The sequence below is a fragment of the Eretmochelys imbricata genome, chromosome 2 (genome assembly GCF_965152235.1).
Source record: "Eretmochelys imbricata isolate rEreImb1 chromosome 2, rEreImb1.hap1, whole genome shotgun sequence".
In the NCBI taxonomy this organism is placed as follows: domain Eukaryota; kingdom Metazoa; phylum Chordata; order Testudines; family Cheloniidae; genus Eretmochelys; species Eretmochelys imbricata.
In genome coordinates this window covers 546,561-565,031 of record NC_135573.1, presented here as the reverse complement: position 1 = coordinate 565,031, position 18,471 = coordinate 546,561, and the positions used below count along the sequence as shown (strand labels likewise).

The 18,471-nt window shown below is 50.1% G+C and overlaps 1 protein-coding gene across 18 annotated transcripts in view; it reads left to right on the top strand.

The window, feature by feature from the left end:
- The window catches only part of SCRIB (scribble planar cell polarity protein), a 238,448-nt gene that overhangs the window by 129,614 nt on the left and 90,363 nt on the right, over positions 1 to 18,471 (top strand). For 15 of the 18 annotated variants that reach the window (XM_077809562.1, XM_077809575.1, XM_077809561.1 and 12 more), the window contains one exon: positions 5,398 to 5,466. The exons of the other annotated variants lie outside the window; for them this stretch is intronic. In XM_077809562.1, coding sequence (XP_077665688.1) covers positions 5,398 to 5,466 — 69 coding nt within the window. The remainder of the gene's footprint in view (positions 1 to 5,397; positions 5,467 to 18,471) is intronic. 18 annotated transcript variants of the gene reach the window in all.

Below are 18,471 nucleotides of genomic sequence, written 5' to 3'. Positions count from 1 at the left end.
ACTGCAGCAGCCCTGGAGATCAGACTGAGAGCTGGAGGGGCTCAGGAGCTAGCAGTGTGGATGAGCCAAAGCAGGGAGTTTTCTGAGGCATCCTATGGGTCAGTGCACTTCTCACTTTCCAGATTCAGCAGAGCTGCATTCGCCTTCCCTTCCCCACAATGCCTGAGAGGGACAGTGCTCTCCTTCCCCCTATGTGAGCAAGACAGACTGGTGTGGGACTAGTGGGATCTACACTCTCCCACACCCCGGGGTCTCTGCTCCGGTAGCGTTTCTGGGTTTCTCCCAATGTTAGAGAAACAAGCAGGGAGGAGCATGGTGTGGCAGGCATTGGCTACACTAGGAAGGGTTTGCCTGTAGCTAGACTGGCAAACCTCCTCATAGAGATGCAGATCAGACAGACAACAGCATTCTTTTGCCCGTGTAGCTTATACCAGCTTCCCAAACGAAATAAGCTATCCCAGCAAAAGGGCTGTTTTGCTGTTATAACTTCATCTGCACAGAGTTTTTTCTGGCATCACTATGACAGTTGGGTGTATGATTTTCTCTTTATAAGTGTCACCCAGACCTCAGTGTCTGTGGAAACCTGATACGAGCCGTCACTCTCCCCTTTGCTGCCTTAGCATGGGATGGGGAAGGCTGGGGGTTGGAGCAGGAGAGCGCCAGGAATTTCTGCATGAATTCAGCTTCCCAGCTGCCATTACAGTCACACACCTACCCCACCCTGGAGGGCTATTTTTGTAAGTGTCACCCTGACTCGGGCCGCAGAACGTGATTGGAGCAGAAAGGGTCTCACAGCTCTTTAGTCTGTTTCTGGATGGAGGAGGTTGGAGTGCTGGGCTCTGACTGTCTCTGCTTCTCTGGAGAGGGCTCTGGCTGCGCACCAGGAGACTGCCACTGAAAGTCTGGCCTCTGCAGTGTTAGAGGAGGAAAGGTCAGTGCTTCTTCCAGTAAAACCACTGTGGAGAGGGTGAATGGAGCCTAGGGGAAAGCTGCGGCCTTGATGGAGCAAGACTTCCTTCAACCTTTTAATGCCGCATTACAGCCGACACAATGGTGGGTCCAGAGATGTTTGTGCTGCCTTTTGATGGGGAAGAATTTGTGTGGTGACAGTGAGATGCTTTTGTGTGCACTGTAGTGAGGTGGGTGGTTAGCCTGTGTGACGATGGTGAGCTGCTTTCATGTGCATTGTAGTGAGGTGGGTGGCATTAGGCAATGTGGTGATGGTGAGCTGCTTTCGTGTGCATGATAGATAGTGAGTGCAGGGACAGTGAGCTGCTCTCCTATTGTGCTGTAGTGAGGTGGGTGGTGTTAGCCCCTACAGGGACAGTGAGCTGCTCTCCTATTGTGCTGTAGTGAGGTGGGTGGTGTTAGCCCCTACAGGGACAGTGAGCTGCTCTCCTATTGTGCTGTAGTGAGGTGGGTGGTGTTAGCCCCTACAGGGACAGTGAGCTGCTCTCCTATTGTGCTGTAGTGAGGTGGGTGGTGTTAGCCCCTACAGGGACAGTGAGCTGCTCTCCTATTGTGCTGTAGTGAGGTGGGTGGTGTTAGCCCCTACAGGGACAGTGAGCTGCTTTTGTGTGCACTGTAGTGCGGTGGAAGGCTTTAGTCTGTGCCTGTGCAGTGACAATGAGCGGGTGGATGGTGCCCTGGCTATTTCCTTCCATGTTCTTCCCAGGAGCCTTTCCTGTTTAATGCTCTGGAGCACGGGTGGAGTGTGAGCTGGAGGTGTATGTGGGTGTATGCAGGCTCAGTGTGTGTCTCTGGCTGGAAGTGTGGGCTTAGTATGTACAGAAAGTATCCAAGTGGCATGTGACAGGGATGTGCTTATTTTGTGCACTCCCGTATATGCAGACAGAGCAAGAAGCTGTCCTCTTGGAGGCAGCTCATGGGATCCCATAGGTAAGGCCTTGCCAGGAGGCAGGAGAGTTTTGCGCACCTCCATTGCACGTGAGGCTGTTCAGCATTGTGATTCCCCTAGTGCAGAGCCAGGGAGCTGTGGAGATGGGCGTTGTGTGTGGGAGCTCTCCTGTCCCCGTTGTCTAGGAGCAGTGGTGGCAGTGACTGGCACCATGTTTGCTGCCTCCTCTCCCTTACGCTAGCTGTTCTTTCTTTCTGTTTCTGACCCTTTTGTTTCCCTCTCAGCTCGTTCAGTGTGATCGAGCCAGCCCTGGAATGGAGAGTGACTGCGCTCTGCTGCCTCTGCCAGTGGCTCTGGACAGCCAGAATTCAGACCCTGACCCAATCGCAGGCCTGAGCCGCAGTGTAACTAGCCCGCCCCAGGACCCAGCATCACCTGGCAAGCACACAGAAAGGGCAGCGCTGGTCCTGCTACACATGCCGGGGCCTGTGGGCTGCCCCCTAACCCAGAACCAGCTGCCAAAGCCACAGGAGCCAGAGCAAGAGAGTATGGTCGACTCCCAACCAATCCTCTTCAGTGAGAACCCCTTTGTGGTGGCTAATCGAAGGGGGAAGGCAGCAGGCAAGGCCTGTCTGGGGGGCCCTCCCCTTGGCTATGGCCAGGGGGGAGTTCTGAAGACCAACCTTTACTCCAAGGCAAGCAGTCCTGCAGCATCTTGTGTGTAGCATGCAGTCACATCAACTAAAGCCCACCAGTGTCCTACTAAATCAGTGAGCATGCCCTGCCCCTGGATGCTGGTAGCACAAGGCCTGTTCGGAGGCTAACCCCACCTAACATACAGCAATGTCGTGTGCCATGTGTGTTGTGTCGCACTGGACTCCTGAGGGCCTCCCACATTGCTGTGTGTGTGAGCTTGTCATTCCCATAGCAGGGATCAGTGCTGGGGTCACTGACGTGCCCCACCACCAGACAACTAGTACACAATGAATGAGCCCAGCCTGTGCTGGGTGGGGGGAGGGTCAATGACACTGGGGGTGGGGTGGGAGTGCCCCTGTCCCCCTGTCTGTGCTGGGGGGTCAGTGTCACGGGGTGGGGGTGGGAGTGCCCCTGCCCCTGTGCCCCTGTCTGTGCTGGGGGGTCAGTGTCACGGGGTGGGGGTGGGAGTGCCCCTGTCCCCCTGTCTGTGCTGGGGGCTCAGTGTCATGGGGTGGGGGTGGGAGTGCCCCTGTGCCCCAGTCTGTGCTGGGGGGGGGTCAGTGACACGGGGTGGGGGTGGGAGTGCCCCTGTGCACCTGTCTGTGCTGGGGTGGTCAGTGACACAGGCTGGGGGTAGCAATGGCATGGGGTGGGGGTGGGAGTGCCCCTGTCCCCCTGTCTGTGCTGGGAGCGTCAGTGACACGGGGTGGGGGTGGGAGTGCCCCTGTGCCCCTGTCTGTGCTGGGGGGTCAGTGTCACGAGGTGGGGGTGGGAGTGCCCCTGTCCCCCTGTCTGTGCTGGGGGGTCAGTGACACGGGGTGGGGGTGGGAGTGCCCCTGTCCCCCTGTCTGTGCTGGGGGGTCAGTGTCACGGGGTGGGGGTGGGAGTGCCCCTGTCCCCCTGTCTGTGCTGGGGCGGTCAGTGACACGGGCTGGGGGTAGCAATGGCATGGGGTGGGGGTGGGAGTGCCCCTGTGCCCCTGTCTGTGCTGGGAGGGTCAGTGACACAGGGTGGGGGTGGCAGCACCCCGTGCCCCAGTCTGCACTGGGGGAGGGTGATCAGTATCAGAGGGGTTTGCATGACAGTGCCCCCAGAGCGCCATTTCTCTGGAAGTGTTACTGACCGCATGGTTGGAGGGTGGCCATGCCCTTGTGCTCCTGTCTGTCTGTGGTGTGGTCACAGCAGGGAGTGGCAAAGAATGGAGCCTTTTGTCCTGTGTCGGTGTCACATTCACGTACTTGGCGTTGTCCAAACCCGAGTCCTTTCTGTACATCTGTACATTGAAGACAGCCCAGCTCGCTAGGACAGTATGCAGCACAGGTCCTATCTCTAGGCACGCACAGCCAGTTCCCCAGAGCTCTGCTGCTGGCCTTGACAAAGTCCCCGATTTCACAACTGGGGCTGGAACATGAACTCTCAGGTTTACTCTGCTCTGTGTAGGACAAATCCTTTGTTTGAGGACCTAGGCTACAATGATGAAAAGACCATTGCAGCTGCACCGCCATGTCCCGCGTGGTTTGCCCCAAAGGGCAGAATAGGAAGAGAAACAGAGAAGAAGGCTGATCGACTGATTTGGGGGCTAGCATGACACTTGAGACCTGGGTTTAATTCCTGGCTTTGCCACAGAGTTTGGGCAAGTCAGCTGGCCAGGTTTGCAAAGGTATCTAGTTGTCTGGAGCCAGAGATAGGTGCCTAGTGGAGTGTACAGGAATTCCGTGAGCTAAGCACTTGGGCACGGCTGTAAATCCCACTAGGCTATCTGCATCTTTAGGCAGCTAATAGCTTTGTGAATCCAGCCCTCTATGCCTCAGTTCCCATCCGTGAAATGGGGATAATAATGCACCTTCCTACCCCACAGAGGTTTTGGGAGGATAAATACATGGAAGACTGGAAGATGCTCAGATTTTAAAAATTTATTAAAGCGAATGTTAAAAAATTATATAATACAAGGTTAAGAAGAGAGTGTCTATACATCTGGGTATAGTGCCTAGATTATCCACGAATACAAAGTTGTTTAAAAGTCAATTGCAGTGGGGGCCGTATAAGGGCGTAAGATCTTGTCTACGCTTAAAACGGTGCAGCGGTTTCTCTGTAGCACTTGTGTGTAGACGCTACAATTGCTGACAGGAGGGGTCTCCCATCCGTGTCGGTACTCCTCCTCCTCCCCAAGAGGCACCACTGCAGAATTCTCCCGCTGACCGAGCGCTGTCTACTCTGGGGGTTAGGTCAGTTTCGCTGCATCACTCAGGAGGATTTTTCACGCTCCTGAGCGCCATAGTTGTATCTACCTCATTTCGTAGCGCAGACCAAGTCTAAGACAGAGAGAGTGAGGAAGGTTCAAGGCTCTCCCCCTTCCCCATCTCTTTGGATCTTTTGCTTTCTTGTTGCTGGTCAGTGAGAGGGAGACGTGTCATCTCCCTCTTCTCCAAGCAGCAGAGACTCAGAAGGGGCCCTGGGACAGGAGGAATTGTCTGCACTATGGCCTTTATCATTTGCTGGAGAGGAGCTGAGGCCTCTAACTGAGTTATGGGATGAATAGAGGCTATTTTAGGGCTTTGATTCAGGCAGGGGAGGCAGCCTTGCCCCAGCAGCTGGGCATGGAGCTTGGGGTAGCGCTGCTCTCTTGTTCCCCATGCTGGCTGTGCTTTCCTGCTGTGTGGCAGCTGTTCCTGGGTCCAGTGCTGGTTCTGCTCCCCGACTGTGTGGTGGCTGCTCCTGGCACCAGTCCAGTTGCCAGCTCTGCTCCCCTGCTGCATGGCCCCTGCTCCTGGGCCCAGGGCCAGGTCAGATGCACAGGAGCTGCAGCTGTGCAGTAACTGCATAGTTTTGTCTGTGTTTTTCAGGCTCCAGCAGGCGAGTGTGAGCCTGGGAGCTCCAGGCGGGATGCCTCTTACTCACCGAGCAGCCAGCAGGTGAGTCCCTCACACACAGGGCTGACAGTTTGGGGAAGGGCAGGGGGTACCTCAAGGGCAAGAAGGTTTCAGTATGGGAGGGTGGAACAGGAGGCCAACTCTCTGTGTTTTGATTACAAAACTAGAATGATATAAAATTACCATGGCACACATTACATAGATTAAAAACTGCTAACTGATAGGTCTCAAAATGTAACTGGGGAATTGTCATTGAGCAGGGATTGATTCTTGTCTTTAGGCTATTTAACGTTTTTATTATCAGTGACTTGGAGGAAACAAAAAATCATCACTGATAAAGTTTGCAGATGACACAAATATTGGGGGAGTGGTAAATAATGGAGAGGACAGATCCTTGACTCAGAACCATATGGATTTACTGGTAAACTGGACACAAGCATACAATATGCATTTTAATGTGGCTAAATGTAAATGTTTACATTGAGGAACAAGAATGTAGACCATATTTATAGGAAGGCGGACTCTATCCTGGGAAGCAGTGACTCTGAATGAGGCTTGGGGATTGTGGTGGATAATCAGCTGAACATGACCTCCCAGTGTGATGCTGTGGCCAAAAGAGCTAATGTGATCCTTAGATCCATAAACAGGGAAATCTCGAATAGGAGTAGAGAGGTTATTTTACCTCTGTATTTGGCACTGGTGTGACCACTGCTGGAATCCTGTGTCCAGTTCTGGTGCCCACAATTCAAGAAAGGTGTTGATATACTGAAGAGCACTCAGAGAAGAGCTACAAGAATGTTTAAAAGATTACAAAACATGCCTTATAGTGATAGTTGCAAAGAGCTTAATCTCTTTAATTTAACATAAAGATTAAAGGATGACTTGCTTACAGTCTATAAGTATTTACCTGGGGGACATTTGTTTAATAATGGGCTCTTTAACCTAGCAGAGAAAGGTCTAAGATGATACAATGACTGGAAGTTGAAGCTAGACAAATTCAGACTGGAAATAAGGCATAAATTTTTAACAGTGAGGGTAACTAATCCATGGAACAATTTACCAAGGGTCGTGGTGGGTTCTCCATTACTGACAATTTTTAAATTAAGATTGGCTGCTTTTCTAAAAGATGAGTTGTAGGAATTATTCTGGGGGAGTTCTATGGCCTGTGTTATGCAGAAGGTCAGCCTAGTATCACAGTGGTCCCCTCTGACCTTGAAAATCTATGAAACCCTTCTCTATGCCAGTCGTTATTTTGTGTCTTTCAGTCATGGCTCCTATTAGTCATCTCCTTTGTCAGGTAAATAGCCCTAATCGTTTCAAAATCCCTTCTTATGAGAGTTCTTCCAGGCCTCCAGTCATTCCCTACATCCATTTTGAGCCCCTTTGATTTCTGATGGTTCCTTTCTTGGATATGATGATCAGCGTGGGGTGCAGTGTGTAAAAGCAAGCTATCCCATCAATTTATTCAACAGCATTAGAATAGTCTCCAGCCCGTTCACTGTGCACCAGGACTTCAGCAGCAGCCCACTGTACAGAGATGTTTTTCTTTAAGCACTTACCCCTATATACTCTACTGCTGGTGCACATGCACCCAGTACACTCAAGATCAGATTCCTTTGGGCAGGAATGTCCATGGGGGGACGTACCTGTGCCCGAAGTGTCGTCATGCCCCCAACAAAGGGCATAAAGTGTGGGGCAACCCCTGTTCTGTCTCATCACAGTTTCAGAGCATCTCTGCTCACTGTGGTTTATCCATTGTTTTGTAAATAGTTGAAAATAGACATGTTCTTAGCAGTTACTGGTTAGTGTTAGTTTGGTTTCGATAGTGTTCCTTTTCTTCTTAATGAGAAGGAATCTTGTTTGTTCTTCAAGAGATGTCCTTATGAGTATTCCAGTGTGGGAGTGCACACACTTCATACACCTGAGACCAGAAGATTTTTGTTTGCAGTTTCCGCTGGTCCAGGCCTGTAGCCTTCCCTTCCTTGTGCTCTGAACCAAGGATATAAGGGACAGTGCAGACCGATCGCCTTTCCAGTTCCTTTCTACTACCCATGGCCTGAGATGGAACCTCTTCAGTATGTGCAGCAATAGCTAGCTTCTTCATCATCAAACTGTAAATAATTTGTACACTATTTTAGTTTTTAGTCAGTTTTATAGTTAGATATGTATAGCGAACATAAGAACATAGGAACAGCCATACTGGGTCAGACCAAAGGTCCATCAAGCCCAGTATCCTGTTCTCTGACAGTGGCCAATGGCAGGTGCCTCAAAGGGAATGAACAGACAGGTTATCATCAAGTGATCCATGCCCTGTCACCCAATCCAGGCTTCTGGCAAACAGGGGCTAGGGACACCATCCCTGCCCATCCTGGCTAAAAGCCATTGATGGACCTATCTTCCATGAATCTATCTAGCTCCCTTTCGAACCCTGTTATAGTATTGGCCTTCACAACACCTTCTGGCAAGGAGTTCCAGAGGTTGACAGTGAGTTGCATGAAAAAATACTTTCTTGTGTTTGTTTTAAACCTGCTACCTATTAATTTCATTTGGTGTCCCCTTGTTCTTGTATTATGAGAAGGAGTAAATAACACTTCCTTATTTACAAAAAGAACAGGAGTACTTGTGGCACCTTAGAGACTAACAAATTTATAAGAGCATAAACTTTCCTGGGCTACAGCCTACTTCATCGGATGCATAGAATGGAACATATAGTAAGAATATATATATATGCGTTGCATCCGAGAGTGCTAAAGGAGTTGGCGGCTGTGATTGCAGAGCCATTGGCCATTATCTTTAAAACTCATGGCAATTGGGGGAAGTCCCGGACGACTGGAAAAAGGCTAATGTAGTGCCAATCTTTAAAAAAGAGAAGAAGGAGGATTCTGAGAACTACAGGCCAGTCAGCCTCACCTCAGTCCCCGGAAAAATCATGGAGCAGGTCCTCAAGGAATCAATCCTGAAGCACTTACACGAGAGGAAAGTGATCAGGAACAGTCAGCATGGATTCACCAAGGAAAAGTCATGCCTGATTAATCTAATCGCCTTCTATGATGAGATTACGGGTTCTGTGGATGAAGGAAAAGCAGTGGATGTATTGTTTCTTGACTTTAGCAAAGCTTTTGACATGGTCTCCCACAGTATTCTTGTCAGCAAGTTAAAGAAGTATGGGCTGGATGAATGCACTAAAGGTGGGTAGAAAGTTGGCTAGATTGTCGGGCTCAACGGGTAGTGATCAATGGCTCCATGTCTAGTTGGCAGCCGGTATCAAGTGGAGTGCCCCAAGGGTCGGTCCTGGGGCCGGTTTTGTTCAATATCTTCATTAATGATCTGGAGGATGGTGTGGATTGCACTCTCAGCAAATTTGCGGATGATACTAAACTAGGAGGAGTGGTAGATACGGTGGCAGGTAGGGTTAGGATATAGAAGGACCTAGACAAATTGGAGGATTGGGCCAAAAGAAATCTGATGAGGTTCAACAAGGATAAGTGCAGGGTCCTGCACTTAGGACGGAAGAATCCAATGCACCGCTACAGACTAGGGACAGAATGGCTCGGCAGCAGTTCTGCAGAAAAGGACCTAGGGGTGACAGTGGACGAGAAGCTGGATATGAGTCAACAGTGTGCCCTTGTTGCCAAGAAGGCCAATGGCATTTTGGGATGTATAAGTAGGGGCATAGCCAGCAGATTGAGGGACGTGATCGTTCCCCTCTATTTGACATTGGTGAGGCCTCATCTGGAGTACTGTGTCCAGTTTTGGGCCCCACACTACAAGAAGGATGTGGAGAAATTGGAGAGAGTCCGGCGAAGGGCAACAAAAATGATTAGGGGTCTGAAACACATGACTTATGAGGAGAGGCTGAGGGAACTGGGATTGTTTAGTCTGCAGAAGAGAAGAATGAGGGGGGATTTGATAGCTGCTTTCAACTACCTGAGAGATGGTTCCAAAGAGGATGGTTCTAGACTATTCTCAGTGGTAGAAGATGACAGGACAAGGAGTAATGGTCTCAAGTTGCAGTGGGGGAGGTTTAGGTTGGATATTAGGAAAAACTTTTTCACTAGGAGGGTGGTAAAACACTGGAATGCGTTACCTAGGGAGGTGGTAGAATCTCCTTCCTTAGAAGTTTTTAAGGTCAGGCTTGACAAAGCCCGGGCTGGGATGATTTAATTGGGGATTGGTCCTGCTTTGAGTAGGGGGTTGGACTAGATGACCTCCTGACGTCCCTTCCAACCCTGATATTCTATGATTCTATGATATATATATATATATATATATAGCCTCTGAGGCTAGCGAAATCCGCCAGGAAACACGGGACCCACGGAGGCTAGGACAGAGCTTTCTCACAATACATACATACAGAGAAGGTGGAAGTTGCCATACAAACTGTAAGAGGCTAATTAATTAAGATGAGTTGTTATCAGTAGGAGAAAAAAACTTGTGTAGTGATAATCAAGATGGCCCATTTAGACAGTTGACAAGAAGGTGTGAGGATATTTAACATGGGGAAACAGAGTCAATATGTGTAATGAGCCAGCCACTTCCGGTCTCTATTCACACCCAAGTTCATGGTATCTAGTTTGCAGCAACTGCTGAGCTTGAATTCATATGCAAACTAGATACCATGAACTTGGGTGTGAATAGAGACTGGAAGTGGCTGGCTCATTACACGTATTGACTCAGGGGGACTGAGTCATCTATCTGCCGCCCTGACCGGGAAAACCGAGAAGTCTGCTGCTTGCCAGGGGCTAAGATTTGCGATGTGACGGAGAGACTGCCGAGACTCATCAAGCCCTCGGATCGCTACCCCTTCCTGCTTCTCCACGTGGGCAGCAATGATACTGCCAAGAATGACCTTGAGCGGATCACTGCGGACTACGTGGCTCTGGGAAGAAGAATAAAGGAGTTGGAGGCGCAAGTGGTGTTCTCGTCCATCCTCCCCGTGGAAGGAAAAGGCCTGGGTAGGGACCGTCGAATCGTGGAAGTCAACGAATGGCTACGCAGGTGGTGTCGGAGAGAAGGCTTTGGATTCTTTGACCATGGGATGGTGTTCCATGAAGGAGGAGTGCTGGGCAGAGACGGGCTCCATCTTACGAAGAGAGGGAAGAGCATCTTTGCCAGCAGGCTGGCTAACCTAGTGAGGAGGGCTTTAAACTAGGTTCACTGGGGGAAGGAGACCAAAGCCCTGAGGTAAGTGGGAAAGCGGGATACCGGGAGGAAGCACAGGCAGGAATGTCTGTGAGGGGAGGGCTCCTGCCTCATACTGGGAATGAGGGGCGATCAACAGGTTATCTCAAGTGCTTATATACAAAAGCACAAAGCCTTGGAAACAAGCAGGGAGAACTGGAGGTCCTGGCGATGTCAAGGAACTATGACGTGATTGGAATAACAGAGTCTTGGTGGGATAACTCACATGACTGGAGTACTGTCATGGATGGTTATAAACTGTTCAGGAAAGACAGGCAGGGCAGAAAAGGTGGGGGAGTAGCACTGTATGTAAGGGAGCAGTATGACTGCTCAGAGCTCCGGTACGAAACTGTAGAAAAACCTGAGTGTCTCTGGATTAAGTTTAGAAGTGTGTGCAACAAGAGTGATGTAGTGGTGGGAGTCTGCTGTAGACCACCGGACCAGGGGGATGAGGTAGATGAGGCTTTCTTCCGGCAGCTCGCGGAAGCTACTAGATCGCATGCCCTGATTCTCATGGGTGACTTTAATTTTCCTGATATCTGCTAGGAGAGCAATACAGCGGTGCATAGACAATCCAGGAAGTTTTTGGAAAGGGTAGGGGACAATTTCCTGGTGCAAGTGCTAGAGGAGCCAACTAGGGGGGCGCTTTTCTTGACCTGCTGCTCACAAACCGGGTAGAATTAGTGGGGGAAGCAAAAGTGGATGGGAATCTGGGAGGCAGTGACCATGAGTTGGTTGAGTTCAGGATCCTGACGCAGGGAAGAAAGGTAAGCAGCAGGATACGGACCCTGGACTTCAGGAAAGCAGACTTCGACTCCCTCAGGGAACGGATGGCCAGGATCCCCTGGGGGACTAACTTGAAGGGGAAAGGAGTCCAGGAGAGCTGGCTGTATTTCAAGGAATCCCTGTTGAGGTTACAGGGACAAACCATCCCAATGAGTCGAAAGAATGGTAAATATGGCAGGCGACCAGCTTGGCTTAATGGTGAAATCCTAGCGGATCTTAAACATAAAAAAGAAGCTTACAAGAAGTGGAAGGTTGGACATATGACCAGGGAAGAGTATAAAAATATTGCTCGGGCATGTAGGAATGAAATTAGGAGGGCCAAATCGCACCTGGAGCTGCAGCTAGCAAGAGATGTTAAAAGTAACAAGAAGGGTTTCTTCAGGTATGTTGGCAACAAGAAGAAAGCCAAGGAAAGTGTGGGCCCCTTACTGAATGAGGGAGGCAACCTAGTGACAGAGGATGTGGAAAAAGCTAATGTACTCAATGCTTTTTTTGCCTCTGTTTTCACTAACAAGGTCAGCTCCCAGACTGCTGCGCTGGGCATCACAAAATGGGGAAGAGATGGCCAGCCCTCTGTGGAGATAGAGGTGGTTAGGGACTATTTAGAAAAGCTGGACGTGCACAAGTCCATGGGGCCGGACGAGTTGCATCCGAGAGTGCTGAAGGAATTGGCGGCTGTGATTGCAGAGCCATTGGCCATTATCTTTGAAAACTCGTGGCGAACGGGGGAAGTCCCGGATGACTGGAAAAAGGCTAATGTAGTGCCAATCTTTAAAAAAGGGAAGAAGGAGGATCCTGGGAACTACAGGCCAGTCAGCCTCACCTCAGTCCCTGGAAAAATCATGGAGCAGGTCCTCAAAGAATCAATCCTGAAGCACTTGCATGAGAGGAAAGTCATCAGGAACAGCCAGCATGGATTCACCAAGGGAAGGTCATGCCTGACTAATCTAATCGCCTTTTATGATGAGATTACTGGTTCTGTGGATGAAGGGAAAGCAGTGGATGTATTGTTTCTTGACTTTAGCAAAGCTTTTGACACGGTCTCCCACAGTATTCTTGTCAGCAAGTTAAGGAAGTATGGGCTGGATGAATGCACTATAAGGTGGGTAGAAAGCTGGCTAGATTGTCGGGCTCAACGGGTAGTGATCAATGGCTCCATGTCTAGTTGGCAGCCGGTATCAAGTGGAATGCCCCAAGGGTCGGTCCTGGGGCCGGTTTTGTTCAATATCTTCATAAATGATCTGGAGGATGGTGTGGATTGCACTCTCAGCAAATTTGCGGATGATACTAAACTGGGAGGAGTGGTAGATACGCTGGAGGGGAGGGATAGGATACAGAAGGACCTAGACAAATTGGAGGATTGGGCCAAAAGAAATCTGATGAGGTTCAACAAGGATAAGTGCAGGGTCCTGCACTTAGGATGGAAGAATCCAATGCACCGCTACAGACTAGGGACCGAATGGCTAGGCAGCAGTTCTGCGGAAAAGGACCTAGGGGTGACAGTGGACGAGAAGCTGGATATGAGTCAGCAGTGTGCCCTTGTTGCCAAGAAGGCTAATGGCATTTTGGGATGTATAAGTAGGGGCATAGCGAGCAGATCGAGGGACGTGATCGTTCCCCTCTATTCGACATTTGTGAGGCCTCATCTGGAGTACTGTGTCCAGTTTTGGGCCCCACACTACAAGAAGGATGTGGAAAAATTGGAGAGAGTCCAGCGAAGGGCAACAAAAATGATTAGGGGTCTGGAACACATGACTTATGAGGAGAGGCTGAGGGAGCTGGGATTGTTTAGCCTGCAGAAGAGAAGAATGAGGGGGGATTTGATAGCTGCTTTCAACTACCTGAGAGATGGTTCCAAAGAGGATGGCTCTAGACTGTTCTCAATGGTAGCAGATGACAGAACGAGGAGTAATGGTCTCAAGTTGCAGTGGGGGAGGTTTAGATTGGATATTAGGAAAAACTTTTTCACTAAGAGGGTGGTGAAACACTGGAATGTGTTACCTGGGGAGGTGGTAGAATCTCCTTCCTTAGAGGTTTTTAAGGTCAGGCTTGACAAAGCCCTGGCTGGGATGATTTAACTGGGAATTGGTCCTGCTTCGAGCAGGGGGTTGGACTAGATGACCTTCAGGGGTCCCTTCCAACCCTGATATTCTATGATTCTATGACTCTGTTTCCCCATGTTAAGTATCCTAACACCTTCTTGTCAACTGTCTAAATGGGCCATCTTGATTATCACTACACAAGTTTTTTTCTCCTGCTGATAATAGCTCCTCTTAACTAACTAGCCTCTTACAGTTTGTATGGCAACTTCCACCCTCTCTGTATGTATATATTGTGACAAAGCTCTGTCCTTGCCTCCGTGGGTCCTGCGTTTCCTGGTGGATTTCACTAGCCTCAGAGGCTCACTGTGACCCTCCACGTAACCCTTCTCTCTCTAGAGACAAGGGTCACAGTCTACTGAGCCATTTTCATCATAAGCCAGCGAGGGAGGTGAGGAGAAGTTATCCTTCCTTGCACAGTCTCTGTTGTCTCCCAGTCTCAGTGATTAATCAGGGGGAAAAGGGGGCGGGGAGCCCAGGCCCACCCTCTACTCTGGGCTCCAGCCCAGGGACCCTAATAGTATCAGCTATGGTAGCTGACCTTTTAGAAACATGACATGTACAATTCCCTGGGCTACTCCCCCCACAGCAGCCCTCATTTCCCCAAGCTCCACTTCACCCTTACCTCAGGGCCTCCTTCCTTGTGCCTGATATGGTATGTACTACTCAGCCTCTTCAACAGCACAACTTCCTCCCACAGCTCCTGACATGCACACCCACCTGACTAAATGGGAGGCTTTTAACTAGTTTCAGCCAGCCCCGATTGGCTTCAGGTGTCCCAATCAACCTAGCATTCTCCCTGCTTCTGGAAAGTTCTTAATTGGCCCCAGATGTCTTACTTGACTTGGAGCAGCTGCCATTTCACTTATCCTGGTACCAGGGATTTGTTTAGCCTGGAGCTAATTTATCTATCTCCCACTACTTTTCTGTAGCCATCTGGCCTTGCCCCGTCACATATCCCCCCCCTCTACTCAACACCGTAGATTTGGCAACTTGGGACGCCAGGCAGTATGCTTGTGACAAACCATCAGCGTTGCCATGGTGGCATCCAGCCCTGTGCCATATGCAGAACTGGAATGGTAGGAGGGATAAGAACCACCTGGTGACCCTTGCATTCTTTTCCTTATTCCGCTGCATCCACTGGAGGGGTGCCTGATCCGTCACAAGAGTAAATCGCCGGCCTAAGAGGTAATAATGCAGTGTCTCCATTTGACAGCAAGGCATTTTCTTTCGACTACTGCGTATTTCTGTTCTCTTGGGAGAAGCTTTCTGCTTAGGTGGAAGATGGGGTGTTCCTCTTCTCCCACCATTTGCGACAGAACTGCCCCCAACCCCACCTCAGAAGCATCTGTTTGTAAAATAAATTCCCTGTTAAAGTCCAGGGCTGTGAGTATGGGGTCATTACAGAGGGCCGTCCGAAGGTCTGTGAATGCCCCCTCTGCTGCGTCGGTCCACTTTACCATGTCTGGACCTCGGGCCTTCACCAGGTCTGTTAGGGAACTTGCCCTAGTGGCGAAGTGGGGAATAAAACGTTGGTAGTAGCCTACCATGCCTAGGAGCACACGGATCTGCTTCTTTCGGGTCAGCCGGGGCCAATTTTGAATTGCCTCTAGCTTATTTGTTTGGGGTTTCATTATGCCCCTTCCCACAATATATCCCAGGTACCTAGCCTCTGCTAGCCCTATGGCACATTTAGAGGGATTAGCAGTGAGGCCAGCCCGCCTTAAGGTGCGCAGTACTGCCTCAACTTTCTCCAAGTGGGTTCCCCAGTCTGGCATATGGATGATGACATCATCTAGGTATGAAGCTGCATAACTAGTATGGGTGCGCAGCAGCTTATCCATGAGGCGCTGGAATGTGGCTGTGGCCCCCATGTAGCCCAAAAGGGAGGACGGTGTACTGGAATAGCCCATCCGGGTTGGAGAATGCTGTCTTTTTTTTAGCTTCTTTGGTCAGAGGAATCTGCCAGTACCCTTTTGTCAGATCCAGTGTAGTCAAGAATCGGGCACTACCCAGTCGGTCAACCAGTTCGTCGATGCGTGGTATGGGGTATGCATCAAACTGGGATATTTCATTCAGTCGGCGAAAGTCATTACCGAGTCTCATGGTACCATCAGGTTTAGGCACTAGAACAATTGGACTGGACTACTGACTGTAAGATTCTTCAATAACCCCTAATTCTAACATTTTCTTTACTTTGGCCTTGGTTTCTTCTTTTTTGGCTGCTGGAATTCAGTAGGGTCTCAATGTTATCTTGGTTCCGGGGATTGTGTGAATATAGTGCTAGGTTTCAGTCGTCCGCCCTGGTTTTGTAGAGAACACATCTCGGTTGTGATTAATCATGTCATAGAATCATAGAATAACAGAGTTGGAAGGGACCTCTGGAGGTCATCTAGTCCAACCTCCTGCCCAGAGCAGGACCAATCCCCACTAAATCATCCCAGCCAGGGCTTTGTCAAGCCTGACCTTAAAAACTTCTAAGGAAGAGGATTCCACCACCTCCCTAGGTAATGCTTTCCAGTGTTTCACCACCCTCCTAGTGAAAACATTTTTCCTAATATCCAACCTAAACCTCCCCCACTGCAACTTGAGACCTTGTCCTGTCATCTGCTATCACTGAGAATAGTCTAGATCCATCCTCTTTGAATCCACCTTTCAGGTAGTTGAAAGCAGCTATCAAATCCCCCCTCATTCTTCTCTTCCGTAGACTAAACAATCCCAGTTCCCTCAGCCTCTCCTCATAAGTCATGTGTTTCAGACCCCTAATCACTTTTGTTGCCCTTCGCTGGACTCTCTCCAATTTCTCCACATCCTTCTTGTAGTGTGGGGCCCAAAACTGGACACAGTATTCCAGATGAGGCCTCACCAATGTTGAATAGAGGGGAACAATCATGTCCCTCGATCTGGTGCCCCTTCTTATACACTCCAAAAGGCCATTGGCCTGCTTGGCAACAAGGGCACACTGTTGACTCATATCCAGCTTCTCGTCCACTGTCACCCCTAGGTCCTTCTCAGCAGAACTGCTGCCTAGCCTTTCGGTCCCTAGTCTGTAGCGGTGCATTGGATTCTTGATTGAACCTCATCAGATTTCTTTTGGCCCAATCCTCCAATTTGTCTAGGATTTCTCAAATGTCAGCGCCATCTTTAAAGCAAAAGGAGGAGGCCGTCTTTGAAAGAGACATGTCAGCTGCCTCGATCTTTTGGATTGGCGTCAAGTCGGATGATCTCACTTGCTCATGTAAGTTTCATCCTGGGAAAGGGTCTCCTGCATGACTAAGCATGCCTCTGAATCGTGCCAAGGTTTTAGAAGATTGATGTGGTAAATTTGCTCCAATTTCTGGCGGCCTGGCTGCTGCACCTTATAGTTCACCTCTCCCACGGCTTCGGTTACTTCGTAGGGTCCCTGCCACTGGGCCAACAGTTTACTTTCTGCTGTGGGCACCAGTACCATCACCCGATCCCCTGGTTGGAACCGTCGAAGCTTCGCTTGGTGGTTATAATGGGTTCGTTGGGTCTCCTGTGCTCTCTCCAAGTGTTCCCGTACAATGGGCGTAACTCGGGCTATCCGATCTCTCATCTGCAGTACATGCTCAACTATGTTCCTTCCGGGATTTGGCTCCTCTTCCCAGGCTTCTCTGGCTATATCCAATATGCCCTGAGGGTGGCGCCCATATAGTAGTTCGAATGGAGAGAAACCCGTGGAGGCTGTGGAACCTCCTGGATGGCGTATATGAAGTAAGGCAATAGGGTATCCCAATCTTTCCCATCCTGGCTCACCCCTTCCCTGATCATGGCCTTGAGGGTCCTATTGAACCTTTCCACAAGGCCATCTGTTTGCGGGTGGTACAGAGGTCCATAGGGCTTGTACATAGAGCAATGAACAGAGATCTTTCATCAACTTGGACACGAAAGGTGTCCCTTGATCAGTCAATATCTCCTTGGGTAGCCCAACCCGGGCAAAGATCTGTACTAGCTCCTTAGCTATTGTCTTGGAAGCTGTGTTGCGCAGGGAAACAGCTTCCGGGTACCGGGTTGCATAGTCCAGTACAACAAGCACAAGTTGGTGGCCCCGAGCTGTCTTCTCTAGGGGCTCCACCAGATCCATGGCTATCCGTTCGAAAGGAACCTCTATTATTGGAAGAGGTATCAAAGGAGCCCGCAAGTGCCGGCGAGGGCTATGTAACTGACACTCTGGACAAGAAGTGCAGTATCGCCGGACATCTTCATGTACTCCTGGCGAGAAGAACCTCCGCAGGATCCGTGCCTGGGTTTTCTCTACCCCTAGGTGTCCTCCAAACAGGTGACTGTGGGCAAGACTCAATATGGGTTTTTGATGTTTTTGTGGCACCAGAAGTTCTTGTATCTCTTGCTCCTGCACTTGCACCACGTGGTACAGGAGATCTTTCTTCACTATAAAGTAAGGTCCGGGACCCCGGACCTTCCCATCCACAGGTATCCCATTGATTTCAGCCACCTCTTTCTGGCGTTATCATATCTGGGGTCCTCCCCTGGGTCCCGCCCAAAAGTCTTTCTCCTAGGACTAACCTGCCCAAGCTCCCAGAGGCCGGCTTCTGCTTCTTCCAACAGTTTGCCGCCGTCATGGCTGGGGGCAGCCTCTGGCTCACCTTCTGTTGTGCAAGTTTCTCTGTTGGTTGCTTGCGTCCATCAGCCTACTAGGGAGGTCTTCTGGCCCTGGGTCAGGATCTGGGTTCCCAAGGCCTTCATGGCCTTCCTCTCTTTTTTTGTCTTCTGGGTCTTTCGGGGGGCCGAGAACAGATCCTGAGAAATCTCAGCGAACGTCGGGGGTTGACATTCCCGCAGTGACGAGTCGCTGTCCTCAGCGTCCCCACCTCCCTCCTACTCTCCGGGGGGAGTATATTATCAAACCCTGGATAGTCCCTCCCAATGACTACAGGATATGGGAGTTTAGGAACTACACCCATGGTCACCTCAATGGGGTTTCCCTGAACCTCTATCTCCA